Genomic DNA, 17,718 nt, shown 5'->3' with positions numbered 1-17,718 from the left:
CCCACATCGAGGTCGTATGGTAGGTAAGTGTGTGTGACGGGGGTTAATCGTATGTGCGGCACGTTCAACAAATTGAACGTGCTGCACATACGATAGGGGCGTTGCAAATCGCATACGATATCGTATGCGAAATTGCAACGTGTAAAGCAGGCTTTAATCTAACATGTTGATTCAGAAGAAGGCAAAAACCCCATGACGCAGATGCTAATTTTCCCATATTAGGCTATGTGCGCACTAGAAAAGTCATTTTTCTCAAGAAAATTTCGGCGGATGTAAACATCCTGCCCACCTCCTTCCTTCCGCATATCTTACGGAAGCCGCAGTGACGCCGGTAGGAGATGTTTCTCGCTCCTGCGGCTTCACACACAGCGATGTGTGCTGTCGCAGGAACGAGGAACAACATCGGACCGTCGCGTCAGCGTAATTATGGATTACGCCGACGCTGCACCGATGATACGATTACGACGATTTTGCGCTCGTTAATCGTATCATCTAAGCTTTACACAGTACGATGTCGCATGCGATGCCGGATGTGCGTCACTTTCACTTTGACACCGACATTGCACCTGTCGTAGTGTGCAAAGCCGCCCTTACTGTCATCCAATCCTGTGATCAGATCACAGGTGAGAAGAGGGAGAGATTAATCTCTACATCCTCTCTGCTGCCTGTCTATGCATATATCTCACTGCACTTGGATCTCATGATGCGAGCCGTGATATCAAACGCAGCATGCTGCAACTTTTTTCTCACGTTGGTTCAGCATGAGAAAAAAATCACGGCTGGACACTGCCTCATTGTTTAACACTAGTGCGAGTACAATCCGTTATTTTATCAGCCCTCATCAGTGTGAAATGCGAGTGGAAGCGAGGCTTCAGTACCACACTCAATTTAATAGAATCTTGTACCCATAACCTGAAATATAGAAGAGAACCTGTCAGCATGATTTTGTGATGTATAGACATAGCATTGATTAAATTGATACCTTTGTTGAATAAATCCACTTTGTTGTTCCTCTGTAATCACTATTTGAAGTGTTATGCTAATTAGGCTAAAGTGCATGGGGGATGGACTGTGCACTGGGTTTTCTGCTGTCTGTCTGTGTTTCCCGGCCCCTTAGCCTGCCTCTGGTCTTTGAATGGCATATCACTGCTTTTTCTGTGACCTTTTTTTTTTTACTGTGATCCGATCCTATTATCGGATCACAGGTGAGAAGAGTGAGAGATTAATCTCTCCATCTTCTCTGCTGCCCTTCTGAGCGTATATTGCACTGCACTTGGATGACATCCGAGTGGAGTCCAATGTTTCACATGTACCCATAGACTTGTAGTATGGGTGCATGTGATGCGAGACTTGTGCTGTGTATGCGCAGATTGAGCTGGGTTACAATAAAATGGTGCTGTCATTACCATGGGCAGCACATGTGCAATCATCTCTATAAGACGTCATTGAGACAGGAACTCAATCTACGTATGGCAATAATAGCGATAGATTTCAAACAAAGGAGGCACGTCACTGAAAAAACAGTGACCTATCATTGAAAGACTCGGGACAGGCAAACGTGGCTGGGAAATCACAGACAAACAGAAGTAGATCCGGTACAAAATCCAGCCCCAATGCACTTAGACCTAATTATCGTAACACTTGAAATGATGATTACAGAAGAAAGTCAAAGTGTATTTTTTCAACAAAAGGATTCATTTATCAGTATTACAGTGCCATTACAGCTACGTCTTTAGTGTACAATTCTAAATTTGTGCAGACAGGTCCCTTTTTTTTAAAGCATCCAGGCCCTCCTTGAACTTTTAAGTGAAGTATCCCTTACAACATGATGACTCTATACAAGTAAGAACATCTTTGAGAATTTCCCAAGAAAGCCTAATGTTGCTTAGCTGAATCCCATCTTCGGAATTTTGTTCTGTCCTTTAAGCAGAAATACAAACATTTTTTTTTAAAGTATAACACGGCTTCTGTTAAGAGTTAATATGTGATGTTTATGTGGCTAAAATATGGGGGTTCATGCATTAAACAACAATGCTACTAAGGAAAAGTTTTCCCTTCCTATATTGTAACATTTTATTTCTTCAGCATGTACCAGGAGAAGCTTTTATTGCTCCCCTCTGGGCACTGAACATTACGTGATAAATAAAAATAAATCAAGGCGTTTTTTTCTTCAATACTTACCGAGACATTTTAGCAGCTATGACGGCAGCCAGCAAACAACCCCAAATTCCCGCTCGGGAGAGAAATTTCTCACTGTAATCTTTAGATCTTCCATTGCTTATGCCGTCTGGGGAGCTATCAGGCTCCTGCCATGAATTAAGAGCATCAGACATGTTGAGCGTTTCATCAAGGGCCTGACACCAGCATTTGAAAGCAGCTCTGCAACATATAAAATGCAAAAAAATATGACACTATAGGGGGGATTTAGTGCACACACAGCCAAATAAAATACTTAACCTCTTTAGTTTTAGAGATCAAGCAATGTGTGCACAAAGGCGTATGAAAAGGATGAGTTATGTGGATATTATCCAGACGCTTACTATTGCATCAGTATCAAGTATCATTTATTCTAAACTTGTATTGCTAGATTTCCATATTTCACATATGAACCAAAGGCAAACAGTAATTATATAGTAATATGGAAATATATGGAATATATAGTGTCTACTTACAAGAGAAGAAGGCTTATATGTTAAATATCAAAGAGGGTACATACAGGGGGCAAAAGTTGGTAATACAAACCATACTCAAATGTTTAAGTCAGAATATTAATTATAGTCAGTGATTGAAGATTTGCCTCCATCTTTCTTACATTTCTGGTAAATCTGCATTGTGATGCAATGATACATCCTCAGCCCAATGTTTTAGAGTAACTATACAATTTGCTGTTTGGAGATTCAGAAAACTGGGTGTAAATGGGAGTAAGTGAAAGAACTTAGTATAGCATAACATTTTTATGGCTTGATAAAGGCCCTGCGTTGCCCAAAACGTAGCGTTGTTTATATCCCCTCATGTACTTGAGACCAACAAAGATTTTTCTAATTGATGAAGGTGTCTTCGGTGCCTTATATATTACAAAATTGGTAATTGTTTACATTTACGACAATTGTTTTTAGATTTTAGAAAGGAATGAGCTACGATATCTCATAAATGTTTGGTAGATGTCAGTCACCACCGATTGGGGACTATCATCTACCTCCAAAATAAGCATGGTCAGAAATTTTCCCATCTCCAATACAAGTAAAAGCAGAGACAAAAAAAGCAACTTTAATATAATATAGTATAATATAAAATATTAATATAATATATTACAATATAATATATTTTAATATAATATAATATAAAAATGACTCGCTGTGCATTATGTTTATTCTTTGTAGTGATTTTTTAGTGCTTTTTTTCAGACAGGTTCCAAGGAGAAAACGCTGTTAAAGAAGTTGTGTGCACATGTCCCTAAAGCGATCCTGTACCCCTCATACTATTTGTGACTATATAATCCTAAAGTATAGTAACTCCATTATGGGAAGGCATGGTTTGGACTCACCACAGCTTTCCCCGATTCTCTGCACCAGCCATTTGGGACATGATATAGAAGGAGCAATAGCAGAGCACTGGCCATTAGGTGAAGTATACATTTCTTTTATAAAATGATGTTGTAAAGTTGTGCTTCTAATGTCCCTTGATCTATTACTATGGAAGGCCCCAAATATAATATATTAATTATGCCAGAAAGTTATGTGTTAATGGCAGCGAAGAAATAACGATTGCATTTTCTTATGCCTTTGGTTTTAAAAAGAAAGTGATGGTCTAATATACTTCAATTTTTGGGAATATTTAAATATTTATCTCCCCAAAAAATGAAACCATTGGTCCTCTCTTAGTTCCACATATTTTTACAGCCTTCCATTTAAGATGGAACACATAAAATCATTTATGCTACCCAAGATAATTTGCGATAAGGTGCTGTAGTGACCGGTAAGCAAAAAGAAACAGTAATTAAAGGGAACTTTGTCACCAGATTTTTCATGTGTGAACTAAGACCCTAACTCCCTCAAAAACATTTTTATACTGTCCAGAGCTTTATGTAAATGTGGATGCTTCAGTCTGATGGACATCGTTACTGCACCCTTTACCCCTCCTCTCCGCCACTGTGGCCGGCCTTTTCCTCTGATTTCCTCCTGCATCATGCACATAGCCGGGGGAGAACTCATGCCTGCGCTTACACATTGCCTATTCACATATGCGCATGCTCTTCCCCACCGCGGACAGCGCCTAAAACATAACTGACCATGTGTAAGTCGGCGATGTGTCTGTGCAGGCGTGAGATTTTGCCCAGCTACATTGTCATCCAGTTAGCTGCGTAAAATCCTTGTATTTTCCATGGGGAGAAATCTCATTTCCTATTAAAACAAATGGATTTTCAATGCTTGGTCTTCTTTCTTTCACATCCTCTAAGTAATATTACTGTGGCACAGAGAAGCACAATAGGGTCTTACCGGTAGAAAAAAAATTTGACAAAAATAAGGCGCACTCACCTATTTAGGTTGTGACAGTCACAAGCCCTTTAAACATGTGCAATGATGATATCAGTCGCAGCCCCGAAGTGTAAGATGCAGAATTCAATAGGAGAAGAAATCGGGTATATGCCGCGCTAACACCACGGAATCCGATATTAATATAATTCCTTTATTGTTTGTACAGGTCGACGCATTTCAGAGATATCCGTCTCCTTCATCAGGACATCAAAGGAACAGTATGTCATTAGCTACAAAGAAGCTTCTATATATACAAGTGAAGTGCCACGTCAGAAGGTAAACAGAGGTCAAGACCGTGGGAAAAATCTCAAATGTGCAGCTGCAAATGTAAACGTAGGTTCAGATGATGAAGGAAAGAAATAGCCTGTCACTGGAGTGTATAAAAAGCACAACATTAGATATTAGACATTATAAATTACCAGATATAGTGCAAGTGGGAAAAATCTCAAATGTGCTCAAATTTATATATATATCATTTTTATCTAATAGCACTATATCTAGTAATTCATATCTAATTCATAGTTTTTATGTTTATCTAATAACTTTCCCCTGTTGTCCTCCCCTTAGCCACAACTGTTTTGCTTTTTATACACTCCACCAGCAAGCTATTTCTTTCCTTTATCATCTGAACTTACGTTTGCATTTGCGCCAGCGCATTTGAGATTTTTCCCATGGTCTTGACCTCTGTTTATCTCCGCGCATGCGCATTAACTGTTGTTCCCACGGTTCTGAAGTTTTGGCACCTTCTCATGCATGCGCAGTTCCACGGTACTCTGGCACTCGCTTCTTTTACACAGATACATTCCTCCATGTCCTCTCTTTTTTTTTTCTTTGTTGAAGGCCCCCTTCAAACGTCCGTGAAAATCACGCACGTGTTTCACGGACGTGTCAAAGGTGCGTTTTCCCCTCCGTGTGCCGTGTTATGGCACTACGTGTGTTCTCCGTGTGTTATCCGTGATAACACACGGAGAGCGGAACTTTCTGCTCACCTGTCCCTGGCGTCGCTGTCCGCGGTGCTGATCCTCGATCTCCGGTCCTGCTGACTCCCCGCTGCTGCCGCTTCCACCGCAGTGAAGTGAATATTAAATGAGCATAATGAGCGGGGGTCGGCAGCGAGTGACAGCAGCGGCAGAGACAGGAGGGCTGGAGCAGGTGAGTAAAGTTTTTTTTTTCTCTGACACGTGTGTTTCTCCGGCGCGTGTCACACGGGACCGCATCCACACTACATCCGTGTTGTATGGGTGCGGGCCATTTGACACCCGTGCTGCCGGAGAAAAATGGACATGCATCCGTGAGCACACGGACACACGTCTGCTCCACATGGATTCACGGGCCAAGGGCTGCACACGTGCGTGCACATAAACCCATTGATTTTAATGGGTTTACGTGTGCCCGTGTCTCCGGTACATGTGGGCACGGACCTAGCAGGTATCGGAGACACGTGCGTGTGAACGGGGCCGAAGACACAGTAACTAAATTAACACTTTTTTAACCTTGATTTTCTTATATGATCCTGGAATCTTCATGATATCCTTACAAGTGTTTCTCACTCATGTTTTTGTTACTTTAATTAAATAATTAAATAATTTTATTAAATACGGTTTTACTAATTGTTAATATCTATACCGTTGTGGATTTATCCCACATTGTTCCTATGAACCTACTCAAGCTTTTAGAGTTCTAGACCCGCTCTCCCTTCCCTCCCGCCCCCTTTTATTATTTTTTCTATGCTTTTGGATATATTTATTTTGACTTTTTGTACCCTTATATATTGTTTTTTAAAATCTATGAAGTTTTTTAAATTGTTTTATGCATTTCTCTGCACATTTGTATATGTACATGTCCCATAATGTTAACAGTTGAACATCCTGCCACTATTTGAATTGTGGCGGGTGGTCTTCTGACGTGTCACTTCTTTTGTATAAACAGATGCTTCTTTGTAGCTGATGACATACTGTTCCTTTGATGTCCTGATGAAGGTGATGGATATCTCTGAAACGCGTCAACCTGTACAAACAATAAAGGAATTCTATTAATATCGGATTCCATGGTGTTAGCAGGGTATATTCTCCTATTGAATTCTACATCCTCTGTAAGGAAAGAATTGGGAGGATCCCATTCACGACAACCAGTCATGTCAAAATTGTTGGGTTCAGCCAATTTTAATCGAATGTATATGGTTGCCTTTAGTTTCTGGAAACATTATGAGATAATGACCTTCAAACTATAGAATTGACTTTCAATCCCAACGCACACGATGACAATTCGGCAGAGAAGAAATGGCAGAATAATATGCACCAATAGAAAGCACTCCAAACAAATGTAATAATAAATCTTTTAAATAACGTCGCTAGATACGGTAAATGGCGATGACAGCCGCTACTGTCAGCACTAGATAAATATGACAATCACAATAGAAAACATCTTTGTTGATAAATATCACACGCAAAGCAGATTATCAGTTTATAGAAGAAAAATGAATTGTTGCATCAAAGGAAAACACTTTTGGCAGAGTCTCAAAATAATTTTGGTCACCACTGATTTGAATATGTAGATGATGAGAGGAATTCAGCACAGGTTCCCCGCTGACACAATACAATTTATGAACGTACTGTGGTTCCTCTATTATTTTACTTTGAAAACAATAAAACAAAACAGTTGTTTTTATCTGACAGAATGGAGGCCACACATTTTTAGTCATCTGTGCTTTGATACATGACAGTGACCCCAATAGCTTTTATCTGTTGTCCCCTGAAGAGGCTATATAATATAATCCAATGCCTTTAAAGGTTGTGAAAATGAGAATGTGGAAAAAAAGGACTATGAGCAAAGATAATATCCCTAGTCCTAAAACACTGGCAATACTTTGGTCACAGGATACTTCTCCTACGTTATATATAGCACCCAATAAACACATGACCAAATACATATATGCAACACGGACTAAAAGACATATCAACATCAATATGTAAGTATGGAATTGATATCTTTTATCTTTTAGGAAGCACTGTTAGGCAGGGTTCACATTTCTGCCAGATGTTTGTAGTTTCCATCTGTGGCCCTGATAAACAGGCTCTGGTGGAACTCCCAATAAAGTCATTCACTATAATAATGCCAACTGAGTTACTTTAAAGACAGGATAAGTGCAGTAGGGTCTTATCTGCAAGAAAAACAGTATTGCTGAATTCACTGAGGGCTCACCTGGTGGGGGTTGTGTACCCACAACCTAGGAATACGCTCAGGGGTATGGCTGCTGTGGCCCCTCAGATAAAATTGATGTCAAGAAAAGAAGGGTTAAATATCTGCGCTGCCGATGGATGCACCTGATGTGAAGAGGAGACGCCAATTAAGAATAATCCAAGTAGTGTATTGTGTTTATGCGTTTCAAAGTATAAAACGTCTTCAGGATAGTAGTTTTTATCCTGAAGAAGTTTTATACTTCGAAATGCATAAACACAATACACTACTTGGATTATACTTACTTGTCTTGTCTTATTCACAACCTGTGCATCTTGTCCATCACCAGCATGAATATTTAACCCTTCTTTCCTGACATCCATAACTGAGTTACTTTGGATGACTTATGAACTCTTTTTTAGACAAAGTTCATCTATTCAAGCAACTGACCCGCACATCCTACAAGTGTGTATAGGTGCCAGCTGAAAAAACATAGCAAATACAAAATGGATACAGCTGCACACTAAATGCCACCAATGTATAAGGGAACTCTGGTACTGCATTACTGCTATATGAAAAAATGAGATTTTTAGTTTATGAATCGGCCAATGCATGTAAGCCCGGAAACCAACGGCAAGGTAAATCTCAATATTCCGGGTACCTAACTAAAATGCCACTATCTAGGTTAAAAACGATAGTGGCATTTTAGTTAGGTACCCGGATTATTGAGATTTACCTTGCCGTTGGTTTCTGGGCTTACATGCATTGGCCAATTCAAAAACAAAAAATCTCATTTTTTCATATAGCAGTAATGCAGTACCAGAGTTCCCTTATACATTGATGGCATTTAGTGTGCAGCTGTATCCATTTTGTATTTTGCATCTTTTCAAGCAGGCACAAAATTAAAATATAAATTTAACCTGGCTTAAATAATAGGTAATTTTCACATAACTCATCTTCTTTAGCGATTCAAGAACACAAACTTATTACAGACCTGTGATGTATAAACCCCCTATAAAAACCTTAAAGATTAATTCACAAACTGCAAATGTGTTCCTGAAATTTCTGTGCTTGTCCTTTTCATTTAAATGAGGATTGCAGAAATCCACATGCCTGCCCACAGAACATCCCCAATTGGAAGAACTGAACAGATTTTCAATGTCAGAAACTTCTGCAACATTCGTGAATACTGCTCTCGTCCCTTACTGTACAAGCTATTTTTTAAGGTGCCACACAGAGAACGTTTCTCATATAATCTGACTATACAATGCTGGCATAGCTCACATTCTTTGCATTTAAAGGTGATCTCTCACCAATTGAGCATGTTAAACTGGCCACATCATGGAGTAGTAGCTGCAGAGCTGAGTAAGGCTATGTGCGCACTAGAAAAGTGATTTTTCTTAAGAAAATTTCTTGAGAAACTTTTGGGAGTTGAAGATTACCGCACCTGCGGTAAAAAACCACACCAAAACCGCGGGAAAAACGCATGCGTTTTTGCCGCGGTTTTTCCGCAGGTTGGTCCCTGCGTTTTTTTTTATGCTGAACTGCAATAAATAATATAGATAATAGATATAGTCGATAGATAGACAGATAATGGATAGAGGGAAAGATGGATAGATGAATAGATAGATAGATAGATAAGAAAGACCTATATAATGTCCTACCCCCCTGCATATTCTAAGCTGGTACCCTTTTGTGACTTTCATGTGGCACTAAAGGGTGCCTAGCCTTGTATTTAGCCAAAAAATAAATAAATAATTAAAAAAAAATGACGTGAGGTCCCCCCATCTTTTGTAGCCAGCTAGGGTAAAGCAGACGGGTGCACCCTGCAGACCACTGCTGGCAGCTTCACCTTGGCTGGTAATCCAAAACTGAGGGCACCCCACGCTGTTATTTTACATTAAATAAATAATTTAAAACAAAAAACGTGGGGTCCCCCCCAAATTGGATCACCAGCCAAGGTAAAGCAGACAGCTGGGGTCTGATATTCTCAGACTAGGGAGGTCCACTGTTATTGGACACTCCCAGCCTAAAAATAGCAGGCTGCAGCTGCCCCAGAAGTGGCGCATCCATTAGACGTGCCAATCCTGGCACTTCGCCCCAACTCATCCCGTTGCCCTGGTGCGGTGGCAAACGGGGTAATATATGGGGTTAATGCCAGATGTGTAATGTCATCTGGCATCAAGCCTGGGGTTAGTGATGTCACGCGTCTATCAGATACCCGACATCACAAACCCAGTCAGTAAGAAATAAAAAATAGACAACAAAAAAAGTTTTATTTGAAAAAACACTCCCCACATTCCCTCTTTCACCAATTTATTGACAAGAACAATCAAATCCGGGTCCGGTGTAATCCAATAAGGAAGAGGGTCCCACGACGATCCATACCATAGTCACTGTCCCAGTCAATGAAGAACAGAAGGTTCCCCATTGGCTATGAGCAATGCAGTGACCTGAGCTAACATCAATAGATCAGCCTAGGTCACTGCAGGGGATGACGAGCGCTGCCATTAGGAGGTTAGATGAGATTATTACCTGCTGTGACTGTGCTGCAGTCCTGCCATCAGCGCTGTCACTGCCTTCTATGCCCGCCGCGTTCTCAGCAGTATCGTGAGAGCCCGTGACGTCACCGCCAGTGCAAGTCTCGGGCCACGGGCATAGACGGCAGTGACAGCGGTGACGTCACGAGGCAGGAGATCGTCACAGCAGGTAATGGTCTCATCTCACCTCCTGACAGCAGCGTCCGTCATCCCCGTGGCTGCACGCACTGCTGTGTGTCAGTGTCTGCCTGCGCTGCAGCGTGACTAGCTGCTGATACTGCGGGCAGACACTGACACTGCAGGGCAGGCAGCCGCAGGGCTGGAGCGGGACACAGACTGCACGGGCACCTGGAGGTCACACGGAAGTGCTTCTGTGCGGCGTCCAGAGAGTGTGACATCTGTGTTTACTCTGCTCCGCTTTCTCTTCTGTCATAATGACTTCACTTCCTACAAAACCGCAGGCAGCGATGAACATTACCGCAGGTAAATCGCGGCTATACCGGGGGTATACTGCACATCATTTGCTACCTGCGATATACCCCCGGAATTTCGCGATTACATTACAGTGAATGGAGTGAAATACCGGGGGTATACCGCAGGTACCTGCGGAAAAGAAGTGACATGCACATTTTCTCAAGAAATTTTCTCAAGAAAATCTTCACAAAGAATTTTCTTGAGAAAAAAACGCAGTGTGTGCACAGCTATTTTTTTTTCTCCCATAGGTTTTGCTGGGAAATGTCTGCAGAAAGATTTCAAACATTTCTCAAGAAATTTCCGCAGCAAAACCACGGGTAAATCCGCGGGTAAAAACGCCTAGTGCGCACAGGGCCTAAAATGTAGTTTTTATTTTTTAATTTCTCCTTTTCATTGTAGAGATAATAGTTTTTAAAGTTTAGGTTATAATTTATTATAAGCACAACTGTACATTACCACAGATATGTATCTGTGACGTCTACTTTTTCCTTGCATAATGTTGACCAATTATAAGTTGGAGGCGTCATGCAGGAGAAAAAAAGAACATGCCCAAAGAATGGCAGAAGGACATGCCTTCTCCTATGAGATGGACAATCCAGGTCTAAAGGGTGCTTTACACGAGACGAGCTATCGTGCGATGCATCGTCAGGGTCACGGTTTTCGTGACGCACATCCGGCATCGTTCACGACGTCGTCTCGTGTGACACCTCCGAGCGACACAGTATCGCTCACAAATCGTGAGTCGTGTACTCGTCGCTCAGTTTCAAAAAATTGTTTCATTAAAATGGCGGCAGTTGTTCATCGTACCCGGGTAGCACACATCGCTCCGGGAACGATGAACACAGCTTACCTGCATCCCGGGGCTTCCGCTGGCTATGTGGAAGGAAGGAGGTGGGCGGGATGTTTACGTCCCGCTCATCTCCGCCCCTCCGCTTCTATTGGCCGGCCGCTGTGTGAAGTTGCTGTGACGCCGAACGTCCCTCCCCCTTTAGGAAGAGGATGTTCGCCGCCCACAGCGACGTAGCTCAGCAGGTAAGTACATGTGACGAGGTTTGACGACTTTGTGCGACACGGGCAGCGATTTGCCCGTGACGCACAAACGACGGGGGCGGGTACGATCGATCGTGAAATCGCACGATCGGTCTACTCGTGTAAAGCAGGCATAAGCCTTGATATATGCAGCTACTATGTATTACAGTGCAGAGCTGAGTGTGATTACACCTTTCAGCTTACATCCCACAAAAGTCAGAATAAGGGATAGGAGAGTATCAATACAAAGCCCTCTGCAGCTTTACTCTCACAGTGCTGTAAGCTCAGCTGTATCCCACTACCCCACATTGCTATGAGATCAAAACTGAATGTGTGTATAATAACACTCATCACACGTCTATAATTACATCTCAAAGTGGAGCATGTTCCTCTGACATTCTGAAGGCGTGATCTTTGTTTCGCTACATGATGCCTCCTACTTATGATTGGTCAACATCATGCAGGAAAAAAGTACACGCCCTCAGAGAAGAATGTCTGATAATGTCTGAGATTCTATTGCAGAGATTTAAGCTGCCAGAGAGGAAAATTAAAAACTATGTTGTTCTTCAGCCACTATTCCATGATGTGCCAAGTCTAAGATGCTAAAATTTGTGAAAGAACTTCTTTAATTCAGTCATGGCCAAAAATGTTGGCACCCTTTAAATTGTTTCAGAAAATGAAGTATTTCTCCCAGAAAATTATTGTAATTACACATTTATTTAATTTGTGTGTATTGGAACAACAGGAAAAAAAAGGCAAATTGAACATATTTTCACACAAAATCCCCAAAATGGGCCGGACAAAATTGTTTGCACTTTTCTAAAATTGTGGGTAAACAATTTTTTTTCAAGCATGTGATGTTTGTTTAAACTCACCAGTGGAAGGAAAAGATTTGTGGGAAATATGAAAATCATACATGAAACCAGATAAAAATTGGAGAAGTTGGCTCAATCTTGAGGGTGCTTTACACACTGCGACATCGCTACCGATATATCGTCGGGGTCACGTCGTTAGTGACGCACGTCCGGCGCCGGTAGCGACATCGCAGCGTGTGACACCAAGGGGCGACGATCAACGATCGCAAAATTGTTCAAAAACGGGGATCGTTGACACGTCACTCCTTTCCATAATATCGCTGCTGCCACAGGTCCGATGTTGTTCGTCGTTCCTGCGGCATCACACATCGCTATGTGTGACATCGCAGGAAAGACGAACATCTCCTTACCTGCCGTCCACCGGCAATGCGGAAGAAGGTGGGCGGGATGTTATGTCCCACTCATCTCCGCCCCTACGCTTCTATTGGCCGGCCGCTTAGTGATGCCGCAGTGAGGTTGCTATGACGCTGAACGCACCTCCCCCTTGAGGGAGGGATTGTTCGGCAGGCACAGTGACATCGCTGTCAAGGTATGTGCGTGTGACGCTTCCGTAGCGATAATGTTCGCTTCGGCAGCGATCACCAAATGTCACACGAGCGACGGGGACGGGTGCTATCGCTCATGATATCGCAGCGTATAAAGCACCCTTTAGTCTGCCACATTAAGCATGGAGAACAGAAAGATAAGAAAAGAACTGTCTGTAGACTTGAGAACCAAAATTGTTGAAAAATATCAGCAATCTCAAAGCTACAAGTCCATCTCTAGACATCTTGACGTTCCTTGTCCATGGTGCGCAAGATACTCAAGACGTTTACAACCAATGGCACTATGTAGTCTCCCTGTAGCTCTGTAGGCTATAGTCTCCCTGGACGTGGTCAGCAGAGAAAAGTTGATGAAAGGTTGGATGGTGGATAATCAGCCCTAATCTAGTTCCAAATAAATTTAAGCAGTCCTATAGTCTAAAGTTTTACACGCTGCGACATCGCTAGCGATAGCTAGCGATGTCGTGCGCGATAGCAGCCGTCCACATCGCTGTTTCGTCATGGGGGTGATCGCTGCCGTAGCTACGTCGCTACGGCAGCGTCACACGCACATACCTGCTTAGCGACGTCGCTGGGGACACCAAACAATCTCTCCTTTAAAGGGGAGGTTCGTGCGGCGTCACTAAGCGGCCGCCCAATAGCAGAGGAGGGGAGGAGATGAGCTGCCGGAACATCCCGCCCACTTCCTTCCTTCCTCATTGCCAGTGGACGCAGGTAAGGAGATGTTCGTCATTCCTGCGGTGTCACACATAGCGATGTGTGATGCCGCAGGAACGACGAACAACCAGCGGCATGCACCACCAATGATATTATGATAAGGAGCGACGTGTCAACGATCAACGATTTTTGACGTTTTTGCGATTGTTGATCGTCGCTCCTTTTAGTCACACACAACGATATCGCTAACGGTGCCGGATGTGTGTCACGAACACCGTGACCCCGACGATATATCGTTAGCGATATCGTTGTGAGTACCCTTAAGGGTGCATCAGTGTCAGTTCGAACTATGGAGCAACATTTGAATGAAAAGGCAGGAGACCCAGTAAGACCCCACTGATGACACAGATATATATTAAAAAAAAAAAAAATAGACTACAGTTTGCTAAAATGTACTTAAGTAAGTCAAAATTCTTCTGGGAAAACATGATGTGGACAGATGAGACAAAGATAAAGCTTTTTGGTAAAGCACATTATTCTACTGTTTACCAAAAATGGAATGAGGTCTAAAAAGAGAAGAACACAATACTTACAGTCAATATGGTGGAGGTTCACAGATACTATTGGGTTGTTTTGCTGCCTCTGGCACTGGGTGCCTTCTCTGTGTACAAGACATTATGAAATCTGAAGATTACCAGAGAATTTTGATTTGCAATATAGTGTCCAGTGTCAGAAAGCTGGGTTTCCATCCTAGGTCATGGGTCTTCCAGCAGGACAATGACCCCAAACCTACTTTAAGGCGGGCTTTGCACACTACGACATCGCAGGTGCGATGTCGGTGGGGTCAAATCGAAAGTGACGCACATCCGGCGTCGCAGTCGATATCGTAGTGTGCAAATCCTTTTTGATACGATTAACGAGCGCAAAAGCGTCGTTATCGTATCATCGGTGTAGGGTCCGACATTTCCATAATGCCGGTGCAGCGACAGGTACGATGTAGTTCCTCGTTCCTGCGGCAGCACACATCGCTGTGTATGAAGCCGGAGGAGCGAGGAACATCTCCTACCTGCATCCCGGCTGCAATGGGGAAGGACGTAGGTGGGCGGGATGTTTACATCCTGCTCATCTCCGCCCCTCCGCTGCTATTGGCCGCCTGCCGTGTGATGTCGCTGTGACGCCGCACGACCCGCCCCCTTAGGAAGGAGGCGGTTCGCCGGACAGGTGAGTGCATGTGAAGCTGGCATAGCGATAATGTTCGCTACACCAGCAATCACAAGATATCGCTGCTGCAACGGGGGCGGGGACTATCGCGCATGACATTGCAGCATCGACTTGCGATGTCGCAGCGTGTAAAGTACCCCTAAGAAGCAACCAGAAATGGATGGAAACAAAGCGCTGGACAGTTCTGAAGTGGCCAGCAATGAGTTTGGATCTAAATCCCATTTAACATATTTGCAGAGATCTTAAAATTACTATTGGAAGAAAACTCCCTTCAATTATGAGAGCCCTGCAGACGCTTGCAAAAGAAGAGTGTTCCAAAAATCCAGTTGAGAGGTGTAAGAATCTTTTTGATGGTAACAGAAAGTGATGATTGCAGTTATTTATACTGATCCAATGCATACAAAGAAAATAAACGTGTATAACAAAACAATGGTGATTGCAATTATTTTCTTGGAGAAATACCGTACTACATTTTCTGGAACAATTTCAAAGGTGCCAACATTTTCCACCATGAATGTATATGAGAATTACTTCTCCCCTGATTTTGACCAAATTAATGGACTACCAACAAACAAATGTATAAAAATTATTGAGGAATTTAAATAACAAAACCATATTAGAAAGTTGCATAACATTTCATTACATAATAATTAAGCTTTAAAGGTCACATTGGGAATCAGCCGTATTCAACCGGAAAAATTAGATGGTGAAAGGTGTTTGTGAAACCTCACATTAGTTGACCAATTTCTTGTTTAATTTACATTGCCATGATGGATGGCTTTTACCTTTTAAAGCATTTACCTGTAATTTAGCCATGACATAAAGATGTAGCGGTTCTGAATTTGTTACTTAACTGTTTATTCTCTGCACTGTGATAATGCTCTGCCGCTATTAAGGTCCAGTCACACATAACGAGATCGTGAACGAGATCGCTACTACGTCACACTTTCTGGATCGTTTATGAGTCGTTGTTGAAATCGCATGTTGGGTGTCACACATAACGAGTTTATGAACGAGCATGCGTCCCGTATAACGATCTTTCAAATCGCTGGGACCCTGTCACACAGCAACTATGTTAACGATTCTAATCCCATTAGGGGCGTAGTAAAATGCAGTGAGTCACGTAGGCGTGCATTTGCGTCGCCTTTTCCATACCCCCACTCCGCTTTCATTGGCGGCCAATACTGCGTTCTGATTGGGGGCGTATCTAGCGGTTAAATTTTGGATCGCGTCACCCTTTGTCACTTCTTTTGCGCTTTACTTTGAGATAGAACCTGCGTCTCCACCCTGATTCCTTCGTCCATTGTACCCGGTCGCTTTGTTGGTGTGTTTTTCGGATCGAAGCCGCACCTGCACCTGGAGCTAACCAATCGGTGCAGAGAGGGGCGCGGAAACGGGGACGCAACAACACGCCTTCGTGCATCTCATCTAGGTCGTCAACGAAATCGTTAATAGGGTGTCAAACATACAGATTCATGCAGCCCAGCAGGACTCCAACGAGCCAGAAATGGCCCAAGCTGTTCGGCATCGATCAGCGATTTCGCAGCAGGGGGTGAATCGTTGGTACGTGTCAAACGTGACGAGATCGCAATTGAAGTCGTTCTTGCGTCACAGAAACTGTGACGTAGTAACGATCTCGTTTACGATCTCGTTATGTGTGAAGTGGCCTTTAGGAAAACTGGAGATATCAGTTGTGAATTGACAAATTTATCTTTATTGCTTCAACAAACTCAATACTATCTATATACACTACAGTGCAAAAGTTTAGGGTCACTTAGATGTTTACTTAATTTTGAAGGAAAGCACTCTTTTTTCAAAGAAGTTAACATTAAATTAAACAGAAATACACTCTATACATTGTTAATGTGGTAAATGACTAATCAAGCTTTAAACATCTGGTTTTTAATGCAATATCTACATAGGTGTATAGAGGCCCATTTCCAAAAATCACCACTCTAGTGTTCTAATGGTACATTGTGTTTGCTAACTGTGTTAGTAGGCTAATGGATGTTTAGAAATCCCTTGAAAAACCTTGTGCAAGTATGTTAACACTGCTGAAAACAGTTTTGCTGATTAGAGAAGCTATAAAACTGACCTTCCTTTGAGCAAGTTGAGAATCTGGAGCATTACATTTGTTGGTTCCGTTAAACTCTCAAAATGGCCAGAAAAACAGAGAACTTCCATGTGAAACTAGGCAGTGTATTCTTGTTCTTAGAAATAAAGGATATTCCATGCGAGAGATTGCCAAGAAACTGAAGATTTCAATGGTGTGTACTACTCCCTTCAGAGGAGAGCACAAACAGACTCTAACTAGAGTAGAAAGAGAAGTGGGAAGCATCGCTGCACAAATGAGCAACAAGACAAATACATTAGAGTCTCTAGTTTGAGAAATCGATGCCTCACAGGTCTTCAACTAGCAGCAGTACCGCAAAACGCCAGTGTAAAGGTCTACAGTGAAGAGGCAACTCGGGATGCTGGCCTTCAGGGCAGAGTGGCAAAGAAAAAGCCATATCTGAGACTGGCAAATTAAAGGAAAAGATTAATATAGAGTAAGATAATATAAGAATAAGGAATAGAGGAAAAAAGTGTTATGGAAAGACAAATCAAAGTTTGAGGTGTTTGGATCACACAAAATAACATTTATGAGACACAGAACAACTGAAAAGAT

General features: G+C 42.4%; 1 protein-coding gene across 2 annotated transcripts in view; it reads right to left on the bottom strand.

The window, feature by feature from the left end:
- CFAP54 (cilia and flagella associated protein 54) overlaps positions 1-17,718 on the bottom strand; it is a 680,590-nt gene that overhangs the window by 212,987 nt on the left and 449,885 nt on the right. For both annotated transcript variants that reach the window (XM_075344744.1, XM_075344743.1), the window contains exon 44: positions 2,182-2,379. In XM_075344744.1, the coding sequence (XP_075200859.1) occupies positions 2,182-2,379 (198 nt within the window). The remainder of the gene's footprint in view (positions 1-2,181; positions 2,380-17,718) is intronic.

Source organism: Anomaloglossus baeobatrachus, chromosome 4 (genome assembly GCF_048569485.1).
Source record: "Anomaloglossus baeobatrachus isolate aAnoBae1 chromosome 4, aAnoBae1.hap1, whole genome shotgun sequence".
In the NCBI taxonomy this organism is placed as follows: domain Eukaryota; kingdom Metazoa; phylum Chordata; class Amphibia; order Anura; family Aromobatidae; genus Anomaloglossus; species Anomaloglossus baeobatrachus.
The sequence above is the reverse complement of the archived record's forward strand: the minus strand, read 5'-3'. Positions and strand labels throughout refer to the sequence as shown.